Source organism: Pleurodeles waltl, chromosome 5, assembly GCF_031143425.1.
Source record: "Pleurodeles waltl isolate 20211129_DDA chromosome 5, aPleWal1.hap1.20221129, whole genome shotgun sequence".
NCBI classification, from domain to species: Eukaryota; Metazoa; Chordata; class Amphibia; order Caudata; family Salamandridae; genus Pleurodeles; species Pleurodeles waltl.
In genome coordinates, this window is record NC_090444.1 from 430,802,716 (window position 1) to 430,827,693 (window position 24,978).

General features: G+C 47.8%; 1 protein-coding gene across 1 annotated transcript in view; it reads right to left on the reverse strand.

Moving 5' to 3' along the window:
• Positions 1–24,978, reverse strand: part of CCT4 (chaperonin containing TCP1 subunit 4) — a 284,229-nt gene that overhangs the window by 97,721 nt on the left and 161,530 nt on the right. Inside the window, exons 10-11 of the mRNA XM_069234201.1 lie at positions 16,596–16,706; positions 16,374–16,504 (exon numbers count right to left, since the gene is read on the reverse strand). Coding sequence (XP_069090302.1) covers positions 16,374–16,504; positions 16,596–16,706 — 242 coding nt within the window. The remainder of the gene's footprint in view (positions 1–16,373; positions 16,505–16,595; positions 16,707–24,978) is intronic.

The following is a 24,978-nucleotide window of genomic DNA, read 5'->3' on the forward strand; positions in this document are numbered from 1 at the left end:
AACAAATCTTTTCCACTTACTTGCGTAGCAGTGTCTAGTGGATGGCCTTCTGGCCTGCTTTATGACTTCCATACACTCTTGGCTAAGTTGTAAGTGTCCGAATTCTAGGATTTCAGGAGCCAGATTGCTAGATTCAGCGATGCTGGGTCCGGGTGTCTGATCTGTTGGTTGTGTTGCGTTAACAGATCTGGTTTGTTGGGCAGTTTGATGTGTGGTACTACAGACAGATCTAGCAGTGTTGTGTACCAGGGTTGTCTTGCCCACGTTGGTGCTATTAAAATGAGTTTGAGTTTGTTTTGACTCAATTTGTTTACTAGGTAAGGAAGGAGAGGGAGAGGAGGAAAAGCGTAAGCAAATATTCCTGACCAGTTCATCCATAGGGCATTGCCTTGGGATTGCTTGTGTGGGTATCTGGACGCGAAGTTTTGGCATTTTGCGTTCTCTTTTGTTGCAAATAAGTCTATTTGTGGTGTTCCCCAGAGTGTGAAGTAGGTGTTCAGAATTTGTGGGTGGATTTCCCATTCGTGGACTTGCTGGTGATCTCGAGAGAGATTGTCTGCCAGCTGATTCTGGATCCCCGGAATAAACTGTGCTATTAGACCAATTTGATGGTGGATTGCCCACTTCCATATTTTTTGAGCTAACAAGCTTAACTGCGTTGAATGTGTTCCTCCTTGTTTGTTTAGATAATACATCGTTGTCATGTTGTCTGTTTTGACAAGGATGTATTTGTGGGTTATGATTGGTTGGAAAGCTTTTAGTGCTTGAAAAACTGCTAATAATTCTAGATGATTTATATGCAGTTTTGTTTGATGTATGTTCCATTGTCCTCTTATGTTGTGTTGATTGAGATGTGCTCCCCACCCTGTCATGGAAGCATCTGTTGTTATTACGTACTGTGGCACTGGGTCTTGGAAAGGCCGCCCTATGTTTAAATTTATACTGTTCCACCATAGAAGCGATAGGTAAGTTTGGCGGTCTAGCAACACCAGATCTAGAAGGTGACCCTGTGCTTGAGACCACTGTGAGGCTAGGCACTGTTGTAAGGGCCTCATGTGCAGTCTTGCGTTTGGGACAATGGATATGCATGAGGACATCATGCCTAGGAGCTGTAGTATTGTTCTTGCTTGTATTGTTTGGTTTGGAGACATGTGTTGAATGACCCTGTTGAAATTGTGGATCCTTTGTGGAGTTGGCGTTGCTACTCCTTTTGTCGTGTCTATTATTGCTCCTAGATATTGCTGTACTTTGCTTGGCAGAATGTTTGATTTTGCAAAGTTGACGGTGAACCCTAAATTGTAGAGGGTTTGTATGACTTGATTTGTGTGGTTTGAGCATTGTGTGAGCGAACTGGTTTTGATTAGCCAGTCGTCTAGATACGGGAACACATGTATTTGCTGCCTTCTGATGTGTGCAGCGACTACTGCTAGGCACTTTGTGAATACTCTTGGAGCGGTTGTTAAACCAAAAGGCAATACTTTGAATTGGTAATGTATTCCTTTGAATACAAACCTTAGATATTTCCTGTGTGATTGATGGATTGGTATATGGAAATATGCGTCCTTGAGGTCTAGGGTTGTCATGTAGTCGTGTTTTCTGAGCAATGGTAACACTTCTTGTAGTGTGACCATGTGAAAGTGGTCTGATTTGATGAATGTGTTTACTACCCTGAGGTCTAGAATTGGTCTCAGTGTTTCGTCCTTTTTTGGTATCAAGAAGTACAGTGAATAAACTCCTGTGTTTATTTGTGTGCTTGGTACTAATTCTATTGCATTTTTTTGCAGTAGTGCTTGAACTTCTATCTCTAGAAGTTGTGAATGGTATTTTGATAAATTTTGTGATTTTGGTGGTATGTCTGGAGGGAATTGCATGAATTCTATGCAATAACCATGTTGGATAATTGCTAGGACCCATGTATCTGTAGTTATTTTGTCCCATGCTTCGTAATATTGATGTATCCTCCCCCCCACTGGTGTTGTGTGGGAGGGGTGAGTGACGTGTGAGTCACTGCTTGTTGGTAGTGGTTTTGGGGCTTTGAAATCTTCCTCTATTCCTAGGAAATTGCCCCCCTCTATACTGGCCCCGAAAACCTCCCCTGTACTGTCCCTGGTAGGTGGGCGGTGCGGACTGTGAGGTGCTAGCTTGTGTGGCCTGACCCCGAAACCCTCCTCTAAAAGGTGTTTTGCGGAAGGTGTTATAAAATCCTCTGCTCTGCGGGGAGTAGAGTGCGCCCATGGCCTTGGCAGTGTCAGTGTCCTTCTTGAGCTTTTCTATAGCTGTGTCGACCTCCGGACCGAACAGAAGTTTCTCGTTTACTGGCATGTTAAGCACTGCCTGCTGAATTTCTGGCTTGAATCCAGACGTTCTGAGCCATGCGTGCCTACGGATGGTAACCGACGTATTAATGGTTCTTGCGGCCGTGTCTGCTGCATCCATGGAGGAGCGTATTTGATTGTTGGAAATGTTTTGACCCTCCTCAACAACCTGTTTTGCTCTTTTTTGCAGATCTTTTGGGAGATGTTCAATGAGATGCTGCATCTCATCCCAGTGGGCTCTGTCGTATCGCGCTAGCAGCGCTTGTGAATTTGCGATGCGCCACTGGTTTGCTGCTTGGACAGCAACCCTCTTCCCGGCTGCATCGAACTTCCTACTTTCTTTATCTGGGGGAGGTGCATCCCCAGAAGTGTGTGAGTTTGCCCGTTTTCTGGCAGCCCCTACCACCACAGAGTCTGGTGGCAGCTGAGAGGTGATGAAGACAGGGTCCGTAGGAGGCGCCTTATACTTTTTGTCCACCCTAGGCGTCACTGCCCTACTTTTAACTGGCTCCTTGAAAATGTCCTTTGCATGGCGTAGCATGCCTGGGAGCATCGGCAGGCTTTGGTAGGAGCTGTGGGTTGAGGAGAGGGTGTTAAATAAAAAATCATCCTCTACTTGTTCCGAGTGTAGTTCCACATTATGGAATAGAGCTGCTCTAGCCACCACTTGTGAGTAGGCTGTGCTGTCTTCCGGTGGTGATGGCCTAGTTGGGTATGTGTCTGGGCTGTTATCAGACACTGGTGCGTCGTACAAGTCCCACGCATCCTGATCTTGGTCGTCGTGGCTCATGGCGGTGTGAGCTGGCGAATGTGACGGGGTGTAAGTTGGCGAAGCCGGAGTTACAGGTGGAGGCGAGGGAGGAGGTGTTACCTTTTGTGTTGTTTCTTGCTGAGGAGTAAACTGAAGCGTTCTCTTTCGTTTGACAGGTGGAAGGGTACTGATCTTCCCAGTCCCCTGCTGAATAAAGATACGCTTTTGCGTGTGATCCACGTCAGTGGATTGCAGTTCTTGTTCAAATCTATGTTTCTTCATTTGAGAAGACATAGAATGCTCTTCGGTATAGGAGCCAGAAACAGGGTCTGATGTCGCTTTTTTCGGCTCCGAAAGCCCTGTCGATTGTTTTTTCGGCTCCGAGGTAACCTTCCTCTTTTTCTGTGCCGAAAATTCTTGGCCTCTATGGTCTTCGGCGCCACTGTCTCGGCGTCGATCGGTGTCGACACCGAACTCTCGGTGTCGATGCTTCTGTTTAGCACTCTCTCGGTCCCGAGGAGGCTGCGTGCCGGTGTCTCGACCGAAGTCGGACGATCTCGACACTGAATGGGCCTTTTTCGGTGCCGATTGTTGGTCACCGAGAATTTGGGTGGAGCCATGGCCGGTTGGCAGTGGCGTCCCCTGGGCCTTCTTTCCTTTTTTAAGGTTTGATCTCGACGTCTTACTCACAGTTCTTGTAGAGTGTAGCTCGTCGGAGTCTGAATCCTGGATGGAAAAGGATTCCTCCTGTTCTTCTTCTGTCTCGAACTGTCGACGCTCTTTTGGCGTGGACGCCATCTGCAGTCTTCTCGCTCGACGGTCGCGCAGAGTTTTTCGGGACCGGAACGCCCGACAGGCCTCGCAGGATTCTTCACTGTGCTCGGGTGACAGGCACAGATTACAGACCGAGTGCAGGTCCGTATAAGGATATTTGTTGTGGCATTCGGGGCAGAATCGAAACGGGGTCCGATCCATCGGCGTTGTCCTCCACGCGGTCGGGCCGACTAGGCCCCGACGGGGTGCCGAAATCTACCCCGAAGGGCACCGAAGCGCTTCGATGTTCAACGCGTCGTCGTATGTGTCTATCTCTAACCGGATCGCAACGATACCGTCGAAAATCTTCCGTCTTCAGCTATCTTTCCGTTCCGAAACTCGGAGCGACATGAACACGTCCGAACCCGATGGCGGAAAGAAAACAATCGAAGATGGAGTCGACGCCCATGCGCAATGAGCACAGAAGGTGGAGTCACTCGGTCCCGTGACTCGAAAACACTTCTTCGAAGAAAAACAACTTGTAACACTCCGACCCAACACCAGATGGCGAGCTCATGCATACCATGTGTATCTACAGCGACAGATGCCATCGAACAAAAAGGTTATTCTCGAGGTGGCGATGGGAAAAGAAACAACATTATGCACTGTATTAAGTATGTCACATACAACCTGTGTTGAGGACTGATTAGCCAACATAAATAGGGGATCAAAGCAGAGACATTAAAAATCTGCATAAAACTCAAAACAGAATCCATATTGAGGCAGCTTAAAATTCACTCTTCCTCAAAGGACAGAAAGCACCTTTTGACTTTCTTTGGTTTTCTAACACCTTTCGTTTGGGGAGTCAAAGGTAGTTCAAACCAAGTCACTACAAATTATCCTTCACATACTTCAACCAAGTAATAGCATGCACATTATCTAACCTCAAGCAATCTGTTATCACTTCCCGGGAAAAAACTGCCGTGTGAGTACTCCACAATTTGATCCAGAGTAATAAAGGAGCCATGAATAAAGTGTCCTCTAAAAACCCTTATCGAGGTGGGTGAAAAAACTTCCAGTACTTTGTGGCACTAATAAAAGACAACATAAAAACTTGTTCTACACAACCTGCAACTTTACAAACACTAGATCCATATACACCTATCGAAAGGCATTTGCTCCTATATAACTGCAGCATCCCCCTAATTGGCTTAGAGCCTAGACTATTAGCAAATCTAAAAAAATGTATCGCAAGCTGCACCCATTTTAGGTACTCTTTGAACCATCAGCCTCTCCCAAGAGCCCTTTGTATCAAAAAGAATTCCCAAGTAGCTAAAAACACAAAAGGCGCCCTGTAGGAAGTTGGCTCTGTATGTGCTATTTCAAAGTAAGGAATAGCATGCACAGAGTCCAAGGGTTCCCCTTAGAGGTAAAATAGTGGTAAAAATAGATAATACTAATGCTCTATTTTGTGGTAGTGTGGTCGAGCAGTAGGCTTATCCAAGGAGTAGTGTTAAGCATTTGTTGTACATACACATAGACAATAATTGAGGTACACACACTCAGAGACAAATCCAGCCAATAGGTTTTTATATAGAAAAATATCTTTTCTTAGTTTATTTTAAGAACCACAGGTTCAAATTCTACATGTAATATCTCATTCGAAAGGTATTGCAGGTAAGTACTTTAGGAACTTCAAATCATCAAAATTGCATGTATACTTTTCAAGTTATTCACAAATAGCTGTTTTAAAAGTGGACACTTAGTGCAATTTTCACAGTTCCTAGGGGAGGTAAGTAATTGTTAGGTTAACCAGGTAAGTAAGACACTTACAGGGCTTAGTTCTTGGTCCAAGGTAGCCCACCGTTGGGGGTTCAGAGCAACCCCAAAGTCACCACACCAGCAGCTCAGGGCCGGTCAGGTGCAGAGTTCAAAGTGGTGCCCAAAACACATAGGCTAGAATGGAGAGAAGGGGGTGCCCCGGTTCCGGTCTGCTTGCAGGTAAGTACCCGCGTCTTCGGAGGGCAGACCAGGGGGGTTTTGTAGGGCACCGGGGGGGGACACAAGTCCACACAGAAATTTCACCCTCAGCAGCGCGGGGGCGGCCGGGTGCAGTGTCGAAACAAGCGTCGGGTTCGCAATGTTAGTCTATGAGAGATCTCGGGATCTCTTCAGCGCTGCAGGCAGGCAAGGGGGGGGTCTCTCGGGGAAACCTCCACTTGGGCAAGGGAGAGGGACTCCTGGGGGTCACTTCTCCAGTGAAAGTCCGGTCCTTCAGGTCCTGGGGGCTGCGGGTGCAGGGTCTCTCCCAGGCGTCGGGACTTTAGGTTCAAAGAGTCGCGGTCAGGGGAAGCCTCGGGATTCCCTCTGCAGGCGGCGCTGTGGGGGCTCAGGGGGGACAGGTTTTGGTACTCACAGTATCAGAGTAGTCCTGGGGTCCCTCCTGAGGTGTCGGATCTCCACCAGCCGAGTCGGGGTCGCCGGGTGCAGTGTTGCAAGTCTCACGCTTCTTGCGGGGAGCTTGCAGGGTTCTTTAAAGTTGCTGGAAACAAAGTTGCAGCTTTTCTTGGAGCAGGTCCGCTGTCCTCGGGAGTTTCTTGTCTTTTCGAAGCAGGGGCAGTCCTCAGAGGATGTCGAGGTCGCTGGTCCCTTTGGAAGGCGTCGCTGGAGCAGGATCTTTGGAAGGCAGGAGACAGGCCGGTGAGTTTCTGGAGCCAAGGCAGTTGTCGTCTTCTGGTCTTCCTCTGCAGGGGTTTTCAGCTAGGCAGTCGTCCTTCTTGTAGTTGCAGGAATCTGATTTTCTAGGGTTCAGGGTAGCCCTTAAATACTAAATTTAAGGGCGTGTTTAGGTCTGGGGGGTTAGTAGCCAATGGCTACTAGCCCTGAGGGTGGGTACACCCTCTTTGTGCCTCCTCCCAAGGGGAGGGGGTCACAATCCTAACCCTATTGGGGGAATCCTCCATCTGCAAGATGGAGGATTTCTAAAAGTTAGAGTCACTTCAGCTCAGGACACCTTAGGGGCTGTCCTGACTGGCCAGTGACTCCTCCTTGTTTTTCTCATTATTTTCTCCGGCCTTGCCGCCAAAAGTGGGGCCTGGCCGGAGGGGGCGGGCAACTCCACTAGCTGGAGTGTCCTGCTGGGTTGGCACAAAGGAGGTGAGCCTTTGAGGCTCACCGCCAGGTGTGACAATTCCTGCCTGGGGGAGGTGTTAGCATCTCCACCCAGTGCAGGCTTTGTTACTGGCCTCAGAGTGACAAAGGCACTCTCCCCATGGGGCCAGCAACATGTCTCGGTTTGTGGCAGGCTGCTAAAACTAGTCAGCCTACACAGATAGTCGGTTAAGTTTCAGGGGGCACCTCTAAGGTGCCCTCTGGGGTGTATTTTACAATAAAATGTACACTGGCATCAGTGTGCATTTATTGTGCTGAGAAGTTTGATACCAAACTTCCCAGTTTTCAGAGTAGCCATTATGGTGCTGTGGAGTTCGTGTTTGACAGACTCCCAGACCATATACTCTTATGGCTACCCTGCACTTACAATGTCTAAGGTTTTGTTTAGACACTGTAGGGGTACCATGCTCATGCACTGGTACCCTCACCTGTGGTATAGTGCACCCTGCCTTAGGGCTGTAAGGCCTGCTAGAGGGGTGTCTTACCTATACTGCATAGGCAGTGAGAGGCTGGCATGGCACCCTGAGGGGAGTGCCATGTCGACTTACTCGTTTTGTCCTCACTAGCACACACAAGCTGGCAAGCAGTGTGTCTGTGCTGAGTGAGAGGTCTCCAGGGTGGCATAAGACATGCTGCAGCCCTTAGAGATCTTCCTTGGCATCAGGGCCCTTGGTACTAGAAGTACCAGTTACAAGGGACTTATCTGGATGCCAGGGTCTGCCAATTGTGGATACAAAAGTACAGGTTAGGGAAAGAACACTGGTGCTGGGGCCTGGTTAGCAGGCCTCAGCACACTTTCAATTGTAAACTTAGCATCAGCAAAGGCAAAAAGTCAGGGGGCAACCATGCCAAGGAGGCATTTCCTTACACGCCCTCAACTGGAATCCCTCCAAAAAAAAACACAAAAGGCACCCTCTTAACTGGAATCCCACCAGCATTAAAACTTGTTGTTCTCACATTTCTGGGCCGACTAACCATTACAAAGGATTTCTGGTAACTGACTTTGAGCTCTAGATTTATCATAAAGTCATTGAAATCATTTAATAGTTTTTGCAAGCTGTGAGCCATTAAACCCAATAAAACGGCATCACCCGCATATAATAATACCGGAACAGCCTGCGCACCAACATGTGGCACATCCTGAGTACATGATTCTAAAAAGGTGTCCAAGGAATTAATGTATAACAAAAACAACAAGCATTTGAAATGCAATGGGTCTCACATTTGCTTGAGTCAGAGCTATTAGTGTTGTAAACTCCTAACTGAACTTCTTGCCACAAACTGAAAATAAAAAGTAAAACTGTTTCACATAAGCGAGCCGACGGCTGCCATGACCATGAAGGAGACAGAAAAGAAAACAGAAGTTCGCTGCCAGTCAAACGTCTCGGAAAAAGTGCAATTATCCATTTAACAGGGTCGATGTCATGCAAAGAGCTCAACTACTGTCCAGCGAGATCGCCCTGCCTAGGAAATAAAAAGAAAAAGTAGTCCCTAAGCCATTCAGAAAAAACAGAGCCTTGTAGGTTTTGAGTAGTTTACCGGTGCTCTTGAGGAGGGCGTAACACCGGAAAAAGCATGACGTATGCATGCCTTTCACAAATTAAATCAAGCGAATTTTAAAAGGCAAGCCCACAAACCAACCAAACTGATGGGCGTGGTTAAAAGCCCACAGAGAGATTACAACAGGGGCCAGACCGCTTGCATGCTCGATCCTAAAAAGGGAGTTAAAATACAGCCCTGCCTCATGCCCCTAGAAACCCTAATGGGCCTTGTGCTGTCCCAAGTGTGTATAACGGGTCTTAGTCGATGTATCAATGTGGAGGCGTTTGATTAAGTCCAGCAGTAAATGATCTACTCCTACCTGTAAGGAAATGCCTCCTTGGCATGGTTGCCCCCTGACTTTTTGCCTTTGCTGATGCTATGTTTACAATTGAAAGTGTGCTGAGGCCTGCTAACCAGGCCCCAGCACCAGTGTTCTTTCCCTAACCTGTACTTTTGTATCCACAATTGGCAGACCCTGGCATCCAGATAAGTCCCTTGTAACTGGTACTTCTAGTACCAAGGGCCCTGATGCCAAGGAAGGTCTCTAAGGGCTGCAGCATGTCTTATGCCACCCTGGAGACCTCTCACTCAGCACAGACACACTGCTTGCCAGCTTGTGTGTGCTAGTGAGGACAAAACGAGTAAGTCGACATGGCACTCCCCTCAGGGTGCCATGCCAGCCTCTCACTGCCTATGCAGTATAGGTAAGCCACCCCTCTAGCAGGCCTTACAGCCCTAAGGCAGGGTGCACTATACCATAGGTGAGGGTACCAGTGCATGAGCATGGTACCCCTACAGTGTCTAAACAAAACCTTAGACATTGTAAGTGCAGGGTAGCCATAAGAGTATATGGTCTGGGAGTCTGTCAAACACGAACTCCACAGCACCATAATGGCTACACTGAAAACTGGGAAGTTTGGTATCAAACTTCTCAGCACAATAAATGCACACTGATGCCAGTGTACATTTTATTGTAAAATACACCCCAGAGGGCACCTTAGAGGTGCCCCCTGAAACTTAACCGACTATCTGTGTAGGCTGACTAGTTTTAGCAGCCTGCCACAAACCGAGACATGTTGCTGGCCCCATGGGGAGAGTGCCTTTGTCACTCTGAGGCCAGTAACAAAGCCTGCACTGGGTGGAGATGCTAACACCTCCCCCAGGCAGGAATTGTCACACCTGGCGGTGAGCCTCAAAGGCTCACCTCCTTTGTGCCAACCCAGCAGGACACTCCAGCTAGTGGAGTTGCCCGCCCCCTCCGGCCAGGCCCCACTTTTGGCGGCAAGGCCGGAGAAAATAATGAGAAAAACAAGGAGGAGTCACTGGCCAGTCAGGACAGCCCCTAAGGTGTCCTGAGCTGAAGTGACTCTAACTTTTAGAAATCCTCCATCTTGCAGATGGAGGATTCCCCCAATAGGGTTAGGATTGTGACCCCCCTCCCCTTGGGAGGAGGCACAAAGAGGGTGTACCCACCCTCAGGGCTAGTAGCCATTGGCTACTAACCCCCCAGACCTAAACACGCCCTTAAATTTAGTATTTAAGGGCTACCCTGAACCCTAGAAAATCAGATTCCTGCAACTACAAGAAGAAGGACTGCCTAGCTGAAACCCCTGCAGAGGAAGACCAGAAGACGACAACTGCCTTGGCTCCAGAAACTCACCGGCCTGTCTCCTGCCTTCCAAAGATCCTGCTCCAGCGACGCCTTCCAAAGGGACCAGCGACCTCGACACCCTCTGAGGACTGCCCCGGCTTCGAAAAGACAAGAAACTCCCGAGGACAGCGGACCTGCTCCAAGAAAAGCTGCAACTTTGTTTCCAGCAGCTTTAAAGAACCCTGCAAGCTCCCCGCAAGAAGCGTGAGACTTGCAACACTGCACCCGGCGACCCCGACTCGGCTGGTGGCGATCCAACACCTCAGGAGGGACCCCAGGACTACTCTGATACTGTGAGTACCAAAACCTGCCCCCCCTGAGCCCCCACAGCGCCGCCTGCAGAGGGAATCCCGAGGCTTCCCCTGACCGCGACTCTCTGAAACCTAAGTCCCGACACCTGGGAGAGACCCTGCACCCGCAGCCCCCAGGACCTGAAGGACCGGACTTTCACTGGAGGAGTGACCCCCAGGAGTCCCTCTCCCTTGCCCAAGTGGAGGTTTCCCCGAGGAACCCCCCCCTTGCCTGCCTGCAGCGCTGAAGAGATCCCGAGATCTCTCATAGACTAACATTGCGAACCCGACGCTTGTTTCTACACTGCACCCGGCCGCCCCCGCGCTGCTGAGGGTGAAATTTCTGTGTGGACTTGTGTCCCCCCCGGTGCCCTACAAAACCCCCCTGGTCTGCCCTCCGAAGACGCGGGTACTTACCTGCAAGCAGACCGGAACCGGGGCACCCCCTTCTCTCCATTCTAGCCTATGTGTTTTGGGCACCACTTTGAACTCTGCACCTGACCGGCCCTGAGCTGCTGGTGTGGTGACTTTGGGGTTGCTCTGAACCCCCAACGGTGGGCTACCTTGGACCAAGAACTAAGCCCTGTAAGTGTCTTACTTACCTGGTTAACCTAACAAATACTTACCTCCCCTAGGAACTGTGAAAATTGCACTAAGTGTCCACTTTTAAAACAGCTATTTGTGAATAACTTGAAAAGTATACATGCAATTTTGATGATTTGAAGTTCCTAAAGTACTTACCTGCAATACCTTTCGAATGAGATATTACATGTAGAATTTGAACCTGTGGTTCTTAAAATAAACTAAGAAAAGATATTTTTCTATACAAAAACCTATTGGCTGGATTTGTCTCTGAGTGTGTGTACCTCATTTATTGTCTATGTGTATGTGCAACAAATGCTTAACACTACTCCTTGGATAAGCCTACTGCTCGACCACACTACCACAAAATAGAGCATTAGTATTATCTATTTTTACCACTATTTTACCTCTAAGGGGAACCCTTGGACTCTGTGCATGCTATTCCTTACTTTGAAATAGCACATACAGAGCCAACTTCCTACACTACCTGTCCCATTAATTCCCTAAATACCTCTGGATCTACTAGATCAAAAGCACAAGAGGTCCATGAACGTCATGTGAATAGAACCTCTCCTGGCTTTCACATACTTCTCCCAAATAAAGTTCAAATTCAAGGCTCGCTCAACAGTCCCCAAGCAAGGTCTAAAACCATACTCAAGTGGGGGAAAAGAAGGAAGATGATTCAGCCCATGCCTTTAATTTATCTAAAATTAGACACCCAAATATTTAGACTGTGGAATCGAATAGTGAAATTGGACGGTAACACAAAGGTAAATTACTATCGCCCTTTTTAAAAATGGGGACTATGATGGACTCAATGATGTTTCCCTTAACTGCTGCGTTCAAGACAGTAGTCATCAATGGGGTCCAAAAGTCTATATTATTATATTTATAAAGATCTAGTGGGACCCCATCCGGACCTGGCGCCTCACCATTGGCAGCGCTCTTTATTGCTTTGGCAACACAAAAGGATGATGGACGGAGTGCTGAATCTTTTCAAACACTCACCCCCAGTAACAGATCTGGGTTTAATCCATCGTTCTTTTGCTCACCATGCCACCTTAGTTTGGACTCAACCATATACAATTCAGTCTTAATCCTGTTCCCCGGGGAAACAGTCCAGCCCAAACTGCCAGGCCAGGTCCCCCCTTGACCAGAAACAAGCATTCTGTGTCTGGCTTAAGGGTATCACCCTTCATCAGCCAGGCTAGCTTGAATCCAGTGGCATAGTGAGCAAGGGACCTTTTCCAAAGGCAGAAAACTAACCAAAACCAGGGTACATTGGGAGCTCTCAGGTGCAGATGTAAAGTCAGGAGCCCCGTTATATTTATTCAAGGGAAAAAAAAATTGAATTGGTCGGCAGTTTCACTGCTCTCCTTGCGGGCTCATGTTGCACTCTCTGCTCCGATCCCGCTGGGCCATCTGACCTGACCCTAGGACAGGTAATAGGCTTATTATTGGCAAAAGATCTTCAGGGATTAGGTTGTGAAAGGGGGACATGGGTAAACTGGTCCTCTATCTTCTCCCAGAGTGTCAGAATTGGCTTCAAAGGATCATTAATCAAACTTCCAATATGAGAATAGAAATCCCCTGTGAGGATACTTCCTTCCCACCCTCAGGCTGACAGTCTCCTACCCCCTGCTTCCATAGAGGGCTCTGTTCATTATAATGGGTGAAATGCTCTTGTTTTTCTTTTTTCAATCTTGTGACAATCTCAGTTCTTCTCTTTCTCTCTTTGTTGGCACTCCGGTTCACTGCATCACCCTTGGTTAAGGCCAGAGGTTGAGAACAATCGGGTGATTCAATATGTGTGGTATTACAATCAAAGGGGTAAGTGGCATTGGGTGATGAACTGCCCGTGATTCTGGCAACACAGCTACCTCGCAATCCCCAAGCTGCTGCAACACAGCCACATTTGTGGTTTGATCAAGGGCCAGTGGTGGAGAAAAAGAAGACAGAGAGCCTTCTCTCTTTAGAAATTACCCCCACGGCTCTATGTAGAAAACCATCCAGCGTGGTGTTAGAGATGGGTACCAGGTGCAGGTTTCTGCGCTTACCAATGCTTCTCACTCCACAGGGATACTGTAGGAAGCTGGCCTGGTGTGTGGTGGGCACCTATGGTGTTATCACCCTATACCAGGTCCAGGAATCCCCTATTAGTGAAGTGTAGGCCGTGTCTAGGAAGTCAGGCCTCCCTAGAGGTAGCTGTGGATGAGCAGCCAAGACTTAACTACGGGACATGCAAAGCGTATGCAATACCACTACAGTCACACAGCACTTACAAAAATCAAGGTACTTTATTATAGTAACACAAATACTAAAATACTATATAGGCAATACCCCAACTGGAGGTAAGTAATCCCACTATTATATACACATTAGCAATCAGTAAATAGCATAGAAAGCAATAGGCATTGGTAAAAGCAATAGCAAAACGTGAGGGCCCAAACCATATACTAAGAAAGTGGAATGCGAAAGGCAGTGCCCCACCCAAGGAAGTGGTAGTAGTAGAGGGGAGCTGGAAGAATTAGGAACCCCAAAAAGTACGTAGGAGGATGTCCCCCAGCGACCAGGAGACAAGAGGTAAGTACCTGGTTTTCCCCAAACCCAACAGGAGGACTTTGGAAAAGGATTGTTGAAGACCCACACAAGACTGGACGAAACCAAAGGTAGATCCTGACAGAAGAGGACCTGCAAAGGAAGGGGACCAAGTCCAGGTCCAGTTGGAGTGTCCAGTTGTGGCAGGAGCCACTACCCACCCTTCTGTGGATGCAGGACAAGGTCGACGGTGGAATAAGAAGGTCAGCAGTGCAGCACAGGAGTGGAAGAGAAGTTCCAGAAGTGATTTAAGTGATGTCCCACATCGGCGGTCGTAATGCAGTCTGTCACTGGTGCTGGAAAACTACCAACATGCACTGGCCAATGCAAGAGTTGGAGAAGGTTTTGCAAGCCTGAAGAAGAGGACCAGCAAGGTCCAAGAGACTCGACCTAAAGAGGGGCATCCGGGGAGACCCTAAGCAGCTGGGAAAGTCACAAGGAGGCAGCCCCCACAGGCGACCCACAGACAGCAGGCACAGGAGGCGCAGTGAGTCCCACTCAGTACACCTGGAGAAGTGTCCCATGTCGCTGGAGCAGCAGGCAGGAGACTGGGCATTGCAGGAAGAAGTGCTGGGGGCCGGGGCTACTCTGAGCCTGAAGATCCCTTGGAGGAGGAACAAACAAGCCTTGGTAGCTGCAAGGGTCGCAGCGCACAGGGGTACTGTCCTGCAAGAAGAGGCAAGGGCTTACAGTCTCCCAATTTGGACAGCTGATAGAGGACCCAGGGGACCACACTCCAGACCACAACCTGTGATGCAGGATCCACGCAGTTCCGGAGGAGGCAACGCTCCTCCACCCTAATGGAGGAGCCGCTCTGGGTATGTGTAAGGAACTATCTGAACTTACTCCAGCATTCACTGAACATAATGGCAACAGCTAGATAAAATGGAGTACTCTCCTAATGGTGGAAATAGAATGAAGGCTATTCTGTGGGTCAGCTATGGAGGGACGAAGGTGGTGTGGTGCGAGTGAGTTTGCTCGGTTCCTATAAAAACAATGTCAAAGGTTGCACAATTCCAGGTACAACAGACATTACTGTCCCGGTTCAGCTGTGTGGTGCAAAGCCTTTGTTTAATGAGGCGCTTATCCTAATTTAAGGTATCATCATCTCATTGCAGGAAACATTACTGCTGCTTCTAGCCCCAGACTCCATATTCCTCAGCAATACATTTATAGCTGAGGACGTTCACTGGTGGGCCGTTTTAGGCTACATGCCTCTTAACATGTGACAAACCAGTTATGTGTAAAACAGGGAATTGTCTAGCAAACATAATGGTGGCATTTTTGGTCCTACAATTAAGAGTGGTCGTGCAATGCTACTGATTGTGCCCAGAAGATGGAAATTTTAGACAATTCATAACCGGTGGAGTAACGTGTTTGAAGGTTGCAGCATGTAGGTAAATGGCGACTTCTGGTGACACACTTTTTGAAAAACAGTACATTTATGATACTGTTGCCAAGGGATTGTCTTTTGTAAAGTACGTTCACATGAGTAAGAATTTCTGAATGAACTGCCTCATGTACCTCGGAGTTAAATTCATAAATATGCTCTGTTGACTCTTATTACACATTTTATTTGTCACAGTCATTATCTTGATCACCCTATTTGGGCTATATGTTTTTGTTCATGTTTCAGCACTATTGTTCCTACTGTACCTAGCAAAACATCTGTTGATCGTGCCGAATCCTGCAGCCAAACAAGCATATCCCCCACAAACAGCAGCTTAACACATTCCAGGTTTTCAATTGGTACGTAGAAGTTAGACTATGAGCAGAGCACAAGACTGCCAAGAGGCTCCTGTCGCAGAGCAGGAAAACTCTTATAAAGGGCCTGCCTTGTGCGACACTCCACTTACCAGCTATCAGCTATCATATACCATCGAGTTAATCCCAACTTTTGCTGTTGGGCTTGAATATAACACTTTGATCCAGCTCATATAATCTGGACCAAAATTTAACCCTCATGAGACCTGGAAAACATAGTCCAAAACCACACTGTTAAAGGCTTTGACATTCAGTGCCACTAGCGCATATTTCCCCTCTCAGTGTTTGCTTCTTCCTTCACTACGTAAGCTAGTCTCCTCAAATTCAATGCAGTCTTCCTTTGCAGCATAAAGCCACACTGACCACTGAAAAACAGCTCCATTACTACATGGTTACACTATATTAATGGTTTACAAACTTGTTTAGTGTCAGTGTTTAACATGGACGGGGGCATAAGATGTGATGGTCAGCAGGTCTTTACTGGGTTTAGCACGATAACCATCGGTCTCTTGCAGAAATTCCGGCTACATATCCATGCCCATACCATCAATTAGCCTGCTCTCTACAGAGTTAGCATACATTCTATCGAACTCTGCTGGTAGTCCAGTGCCTCCAACCAGGTGAACTAGAAAGCATATCCCAGCAGGATAATTTCCCCACAATTGTGGAGGTTCCGTATATAATTGTTCTAGGTATGTAAGGCATTTATTCCCTACCTGTGTATATATTAAACGCACACTACTGCCTCCTATAACAACCTTTGTGTTTGGGTTGCGGAAGAGGCAATTTCCCCGCATTAGGGATTGGGAAGCTGGATATTACAACTGTTCTCTTCTGGAAGTGTGGACATATTTAGTAACTTGTGTACCATAATGGAAAAAAAATTGTGAAACCAGCACACAATAAGAATATTTGCCAAAGAAAACCAATTAACAGTGCCAAGAACATCAAATTACCTTTTCTTCACTAAACAACGGATAACACACAAAGCGTCATGAATGGAGCGCTCTGCTTCTTCAATTACAAGCTTGTTGGAACCACGAACGACAATGGTGACTGTTTTTCCAGGGCTTGAACAACCAGTGATCTATGAGCGATTAAAACACATAATTAGAACATCCAATATATACCAAGATTTTTGATCGCAAAAAAAAAAAAAAACAATCTTAAACACTTACCTTTACAAGTTTTCCAGAGCCATTTAAGCTGACTTCTTCTGCAAGTTCAGCAGATCCCAACATATCGGCAGTAAACTGGTCAATATGGGCAACTGGCTTAGTTCCAATGGTCTAGAGGGTATTAATAAAAAAAATAAAAAAATATTAAAAAATATTTAAAAAAGAAGACTTCACAGCCAATGCATGTAAAACAAATTCTGAATATGGTAGGAAGCGAAAACAAAAGTTTAATATGTAGTACGGTACAGAGGATCACCTATTGAGGAAAGGAAAAAAAAAAAACATCTGCAGGGTTTCACCTTTGTCGAAGGGTTGAGGGACAGTTACTTAGCTGTGACCAGGTCTTCAGCTTTTTTTTAAAAAAAATTATTATGCATGCATTAATTATTCTGCCATAGTCAGACTGTGAATTATTGGAAAAAATTCACAGCAGTGCCAGAAACACTTATTTTTAATGTTTCTAAGACACTCCACCTTGTATAGTCTAGCTACTTCATTAAGCCCCTAGAAGGAAAGTCAATGAGAAAAGGCTCTGAACTCCTCAACAGCAGGAGGGAATGAGGTATCCCTTAGATAAAAAGGTTTTACAGCACTGCCTGTCCCGCAGCTGCTTCAAATCTTACCTGCAGATCTAAACAAGAGTGCACTATTAAGACTGATGTAGGAAGTTGGCTCTGTATGCACTATTTCAAAGTAAGGAATAGTATGCACAGAGTCCAAGGGTTCCCCTTAGAGGTAAGATAGTGGCAAAAAGAGATAATACTAATGCTCTATTTTGTGGTAGTGTGGTCGAGCAGTAGGCTTATCCAAGGAGTAGTGTTAAGCATTTGTTGTACATACACATAGACAATAAATGAGGTACACACACTCAGAGACAAATCCAGCCAATAGGTTTTTGTATAGAAAAATATCTTTTCTTAGTTTATTTTAAGAACCACAGGTTCAAATTCTACATGTAATATCTCATTCGAAAGGTATTGCAGGTAAGTACTTTAGGAACTTCCAATCATCAAAATTGCATGTATACTTTTCAAGTTATTCACAAATAGCTGTTTTAAAAGTGGACACTTAGTGCAATTTTCACAGTTCCTAGGGGAGGTAAGTATTTGTTAGGTTAACCAGGTAAGTAAGACACTTACAGGGCTTAGTTCTCGGTCCAAGGTAGCCCACTGTTGGGGGTTCAGAGCAACCCCAAAGTCACCACACCAGCAGCTCAGGGCCGGTCAGGTGCAGAGTTCAAAGTGGTGCCCAAAACACATAGGCTAGAATGGAGAGAAGGGGGTGCCCCGGTTCCGGTCTGCTTGCAGGTAAGTACCCGCGTCTTCGGAGGGCAGACCAGGGGGGTTTTGTAGGGCACCGGGGGGAACACAAGCCCACACAGAAATTTCACCCTCAGCGGCGCGGGGGCGGCCGGGTGCAGTGTAGAAACAAGCGTCGGGTTCGCAATGTTAGTCTATGAGAGATCTCGGGATCTCTTCAGCGCTGCAGGCAGGCACGGGGGGGGGTTCCTCGGGGAAACCTCCACTTGGGCAAGGGAGAGGGACTCCTGGGGGTCACTTCTCCAGTGAAAGTCCGGTCCTTCAGGTCCTGGGGGCTGCGGGTGCAGGGTCTCTCCCAGGTGTCGGGACTTTGGATTCAAAGAGTCGCGGTCAGGGGAAGCCTCGGGATTCCCTCTGCAGGCGGCGCTGTGGGGGCTCAGGGAGGACAGGTTTTTGTACTCACAGTCTTAGAGTAGTCCTGGGGTCCCTCCTGAGGTGTTGGATCGCCACCAGCCGAGTCGGGGTCGCCGGGTGCAGTGTTGCAAGTCTCACGCTTCTTGCGGGGAGCTTGCAGGGATCTTTAAAGCTGCTGGAAACAAAGTTGCAGCTTTTCTTGGAGCAGGTCCGCTGTCCTCGGGAGTTTCTTGTCTTTTCGAAGCAGGGGCAGTCCTCAGAGGATGTCGAGGTCGCTGGTCCCTTTGGAAGGCGTCGCTGGAGCAGGATCTTTGGAAGGCAGGAGACAGGCCGGTGAGTTTCTGGAGCCAAGGCAGTTGTCGTCTTCTGGTCTTCCGCTGCAGGGGTTTTCAGCTAGGCAGTCCTTCTTCTTGTAGTTGCAGGAATCTAATTTTCTAGGGTTCAGGGTAGCCCTTAAATACTAAATTTAAGGGCGTGTTTAGGTCTGGGGGGTTAGTAGCCAATGGCTACTAGCCCTGAGGGTGGGTACACCCTCTTTGTGCCTCCTCCCAAGGGGAGGGGGTCACAATCCTAACCCTATTGGGGGAATCCTCCATCTGCAAGATGGAGGATTTCTAAAAGTCAGAGTCACCTCAGCTCAGGACACCTTAGGGGCTGTCCTGACTGGCCAGTGACTCCTCCTTGTTTTTCTCATTATTTTCTCCGGCCTTGCCGCCAAAAGTGGGGCCTGGCCGGAGGGGGCGGGCAACTCCACTAGCTGGAGTGTCCTGCTGGGTTGGCACAAAGGAGGTGAGCCTTTGAGGCTCACCGCCAGGTGTGACAATTCCTGCCTGGGGGAGGTGTTAGCATCTCCACCCAGTGCAGGCTTTGTTACTGGCCTCAGAGTGACAAAGGCACTCTCCCCATGGGGCCAGCAACATGTCTCGGTTTGTGGCAGGCTGCTAAAACTAGTCAGCCTACACAGATAGTCGGTTAAGTTTCAGGGGGCACCTCTAAGGTACCCTCTGGGGTGTATTTTATAATAAAATGTACACTGGCATCAGTGTGCATTTATTGTGCTGAGAAGTTTGATACCAAACTTCCCAGTTTTCAGTGTAGCCATTATGGTGCTGTGGAGTTCGTGTTTGACAGACTCCCAGATCATATACTCTTATGGCTACCCTGCACTTACAATGTCTAAGGTTTTGTTTAGACACTGTAGGGGTACCATGCTCATGCACTGGTACCCTCACCTATGGTATAGTGCACCGTGCCTTAGGGCTGTAAGGCCTGCTAGAGGGGTGTCTTACCTATACTGCATAGGCAGTGAGAGGCTGGCATGGCACCCTGAGGGGAGTGCCATGTCGACTTACTCGTTTTGTCCTCACTAGCACACACAAGCTGGCAAGCAGGGTGTCTGTGCTGAGTGAGAGGTCTCCAGGGTGGCATAAGACATGCTGCAGCCCTTAGAGACCTTCCTTGGCATCAGGGCCCTTGGTACTAGAAGTACCAGTTACAAGGGACTTATCTGGATGCCAGGGTCTGCCAATTGTGGATACAAAAGTACAGGTTAGGGAAAGAACACTGGTGCTGGGGCCTGGTTAGCAGGCCTCAGCACACTTTCAATTGTAAACATAGCATCAGCAAAGGCAAAAAGTCAGGGGGCAACCATGCCAAGGAGGCATTTCCTTACACAACCCCCCCCCAAACGAAAGAGGATGAGACTAACCTTTCCCAAGAGAGTCTTCATTTTCTAAGTGGAAGAACCTGGAAAGGCCATCTGCATTGGCATGGGCAGTCCCAGGTCTGTGTTCCACTATAAAGTCCATTCCCTGTAGGGAGATGGACCACCTCAACAGTTTAGGATTTTCACCTTTCATTTGCATCAGCCATTTGAGAGGTCTGTGGTCAGTTTGAACTAGGAAGTGAGTCCCAAAGAGGTATGGTCTCAGCTTCTTCAGGGACCAAACCACAGCAAAGGCCTCCCTCTCAATGGCACTCCAACGCTGCTCCCTGGGGAGTAACCTCCTGCTAATGAAAGCAACAGGCTGGTCAAGGCCATCTTCATTTGTTTGGGACAAAACTGCCCCTATCCCATGTTCAGAGGCATCAGTCTGCACAATGAACTGCTTAGAATAATCTGGAGCTTTTAGAACTGGTGCTGAGCACATTGCTTGTTTCAGGGTGTCAAAGGCCTGTTGGCATTCCACAGTCCAGTTCACTTTCTTGGGCATTTTCTTGGAGGCGAGTTCAGTGAGGGCTGTCACAATGGATCCATATCCCTTCACAAACCTCCTGTAATACCCAGTCAAGCCAAGGAATGCCCTGACTTGGGTCTGGGTTTTTGGAGCTACCCAGTCCAGAATAGTCTGGATCTTGGGTTGGAGTGGCTGAACTTGGCCTCCACCTACAAGGTGGCCCAAGTAAACCACAGTTCCCTGCCCTATCTGGCATTTGGATGCCTTGATAGAGAGGCCTGCAGATTGCAGAGCCTTCAAAACCTTCTTCAGGTGGACCAGGTGATCCTGCCAGGTGGAGCTAAAGACAGCAATATCATCAAGATAAGCTGTGCTAAAGGACTCCAAGCCAGCAAGGACTTGATTCACCAACCTTTGGAAGGTGGCAGGGGCATTCTTTAAACCAAAGGGCATAACAGTAAACTGATAATGCCCATCAGGTGTGGAGAATGCTGTTTTCTCTTTTGCTCCAGGTGCCATTTTTATTTGCCAGTACCCTGCTGTCAAGTCAAAGGTACTTAAGAATTTGGCAGCACCTAATTTATCTATGAGCTCATCAGCTCTTGGAATTGGATGAGCATCTGTCTTGGTGACAGAATTGAGCCCTCTGTAGTCCACACAAAACCTCATCTCTTTCTTTCCATCTTTGGTGTGAGGTTTGGGGACTAAGACCACTGGGCTAGCCCAGGGGCTGTCAGAGCGCTCAATTACCCCCAATTCCAGCATCTTGTGGACTTCCACCTTGATGCTTTCCTTAACATGGTCAGACTGTCTGAAGATTTTGTTCTTGACAGGCATGCTGTCTCCTGTGTCCACATCATGGGTACACAGGTGTGTCTGACCAGGGGTTAAGGAGAAGAGTTCAGGAAACTGTTGTAGGACTCTCCTACAATCAGCTTGCTGTTGGCCAGAGAGGGTGTCTGAGTAGATCACCCCATCTACTGTGCCATCTTTTGGGTCTGATGACAGAAGATCAGGGAGAGGTTCACTCTCTGCCTCCTGATCCTCATCTGTTACCATCAACAGATTCACATCAGCCCTGTCATGGAAGAGTTTAAGGCGGTTTACATGGATCACCCTCTTGGGGCTCCTGCTTGTGCCCAGGTCCACCAGGTAGGTGACCTGACTCTTCCTTTCTAGCACTGGGTAAGGGCCACTCCATTTGTCCTGGAGTGCCCTGGGAGCCACAGGCTCCAGAACCCAGACTTTCTGCCCTGGTTGGAACTCAACCAGTGCAGCCTTTTGGTCATACCAAAACTTCTGGAGCTGTTGGCTGGCCTCAAGGTTTTTGGTTGCTTTTTCCATGTACTCTGCCATTCTAGAGCGAAGGCCAAGTACATAGTCCACTATGTCCTGTTTAGGCTCATGGAGAGGTCTCTCCCAGCCTTCTTTAACAAGGGCAAGTGGTCCCCTTACAGGATGACCAAACAGAAGTTCAAAGGGTGAGAATCCTACTCCCTTCTGTGGCACCTCTCTGTAAGCGAAAAGCAGACATGGCAAGAGGACATCCCATCTCCTTTTGAGCTTTTCTGGGAGCCCCATGATCATGCCTTTTAATGTCTTGTTGAATCTCTCAACCAAGCCATTAGTTTGTGGATGGTATGGGGTAGTGAATTTATAAGTCACTCCACACTCATTCCACATGTGCTTTAGGTATGCTGACATGAAGTTGGTACCTCTGTCAGACACCACCTCCTTAGGGAAACCCACTCTGGTAAAAATACCAATGAGGGCCTTGGCTACTGCAGGGGCAGTAGTCGACCTAAGGGGAATAGCTTCAGGATACCTGGTAGCATGATCCACTACTACCAGGATATACAGATTTCCTGAGGCTGTGGGAGGTTCTAGTGGACCAACTATGTCCACACCCACTCTTTCAAAGGGAACCCCCACCACTGGAAGTGGAATGAGGGGGGCCTTTGGATGCCCACCTGTCTTACCACTGGCTTGACAGGTGGGGCAGGAGAGGCAAAACTCCTTAACCATGTTGGACATATTGGGCCAGTAGAAGTGGTTGACTAACCTCTCCCACGTCTTGGTTTGTCCCAAATGTCCAGCAAGGGGAATGTCATGGGCCAATGTTAGGATGAACTCTCTGAACAGCTGAGGCACTACCACTCTCCTAGTGGCACCAGGTTTGGGGTCTCTGGCCTCAGTGTACAGGAGTCCATCTTCCCAATAGACCCTATGCGTTCCATTTTTCTTGCCTTTGGACTCTTCAGCAGCTTGCTGCCTAAGGCCTTCAAGAGAGGGACAGGTTTCTTGTCCCTTACACAGCTCCTCCCTTGAGGGTCCCCCTGGGCCTAAGAGCTCAACCTGATAAGGTTCAAGCTCCAAAGGCTCAGTTCCCTCAGAGGGCAGAACTTCTTCCTGAGAAGAGAGGTTCCCTTTCTTTTGCTGTGTTGCAGTTGGTTTCCCAACTGACTTTCCTTTCCTCTTGGTAGGCTGGGCCATTCTTCCAGACTCCAGCTCTACTTGTTCACCCTGTGCCTTGCATTGTGCTCTTGTTTTCACACACACCAGTTCAGGGATACCCAGCATTGCTGCATGGGTTTTTAGTTCTACCCCAGCCCATGCTGAGGACTCCAGGTCATTTCCAAGCAGACAGTCCACTGGGATATTTGAGGAGACCACCACCTGTTTCAGGCCCTTGACCCCTCCCCATTCTAAAGTAACCATTGCCATGGGATGTACTTTTCTCTGATTGTCAGCGTTGGTGACTGTGTAAGTTTTTCCAGTCAGGTATTGGCCAGGGGAAACCAGTTTCTATGTCACCATGGTGACACTGGCACCTGTATCCCTCAAGCCCTCTATTCTAGTCCCATTAATTAAGAGTTGCTGTCTGTATTTTTGCATGTTAGGCGGCCAGACAGCTAGTGTGGCTAAACCACCCCACCCTCAGAAACTAGAGTAGCTTCAGTGTGGACCCTGATTTGCTCTGGGCACACTGTTGATCCCACTTGGAGACTAGCCATACCAGTGTTACCTGGATGGGAGTTTGGAGTGGAACCTTTCTTGGGACAGGCCTTGTCTCCAGTTTGGTGTCCATGCTGTTTACAGCTATGACACCAGGCCTTTTTGGGATCAAAGTTTTTACCCTTGTACCCATTGTTTTGTGAAGAGGCTCGGGGCCCACCCTCCTGTGCAGGTTTTTGGGGGCCTGTAGAAGACTCTTTACTATTTTTAGTTTTGGTTGTCTCATCACCCTTCCCCTGGGGAGTCTTTGTGACCCCTTTCTTTTGGTCACCCCCTGTTGAAGTCTTGGACACCCTTGTCTTGACCCAATGGTCCGCCTTCTTTCCCAATTCTTGGGGAGAAATTGGTCCTAGGTCTACCAGATGCTGATGCAGTTTATCATTGAAACAATTACTCAATAGGTGTTCTTTCACAAATAAATTGTACAGCCCATCATAATTACTTACACCACTGCCTTGAATCCAACCATCTAGTGTTTTCACTGAGTAGTCAACAAAGTCAACCCAGGTCTGGCTCGAGGATTTTTGAGCCCCCCTGAACCTAATCCTGTACTCCTCAGTGGAGAATCCAAAGCCCTCAATCAGGGTACCCTTCATGAGGTCATAAGATTCTGCATCTTTTCCAGAGAGTGTGAGGAGTCTATCCCTACACTTTCCAGTGAACATTTCCCAAAGGAGAGCACCCCAGTGAGATCTGTTCACTTTTCTGGTTACACAAGCCCTCTCAAAAGCTGTGAACCACTTGGTGATGTCATCACCATCTTCAAATTTTGTCACAATCCCTTTGGGGATTTTTAACATGTCAGGAGAATCTCTGACCCTATTTATATTGCTGCCACCATTGATGGGTCCTAGGCCCATCTCTTGTCTTTCCCTTTCTATGGCTAGGAGCTGTCTCTCCAAAGCCAATCTTTTGGCCATCCTGGCTAACAGGAGGTCATCTTCACTGAGAGCATCCTCAGTGATTTCAGAAATGTGGGACCCTCCTGTGAGGGACTCACCATTTCTGACTAACACAGTTGGAGACAGGACTTGAGGGGTCCTGTTCTCCCTATTTAGGACTGGAGGAGGGACATTGGCCTCCAAGTCACTAATTTCTTCCTCTGTGAGGTCATCATCAGAGGGGTTGGCTTTTTCAAACTCTGCCAACAGCTCCTGGAGCTGAATTTTGGTAGGTCTGGAGCCAATGGTTATTTTTTTGATATTACAGAGAGACCTTAGCTCCCTCATCTTAAGATGGAGGTAAGGTGTGGTGTCGAGTTCCACCACATTCATCTCTGTATCAGACATTATTTTGCTAAAAGTTGGAAGACTTTTTAAAGAATCTAAAACTGTTTTTAGAATCTAATTTCAAACTTTTAACAAACTTTTAAACTCTAAAAGACAATGCTAAACAGGGACTTAACACACAAGGCCCTAGCAGGACTTTTAAGAATTTAGAAAACTTTCAAATTTGCAAAAATGAATTTCTAATGACAATTTTGGAATTTGTCGTGTGATCAGGTATTGGCTGAGTAGT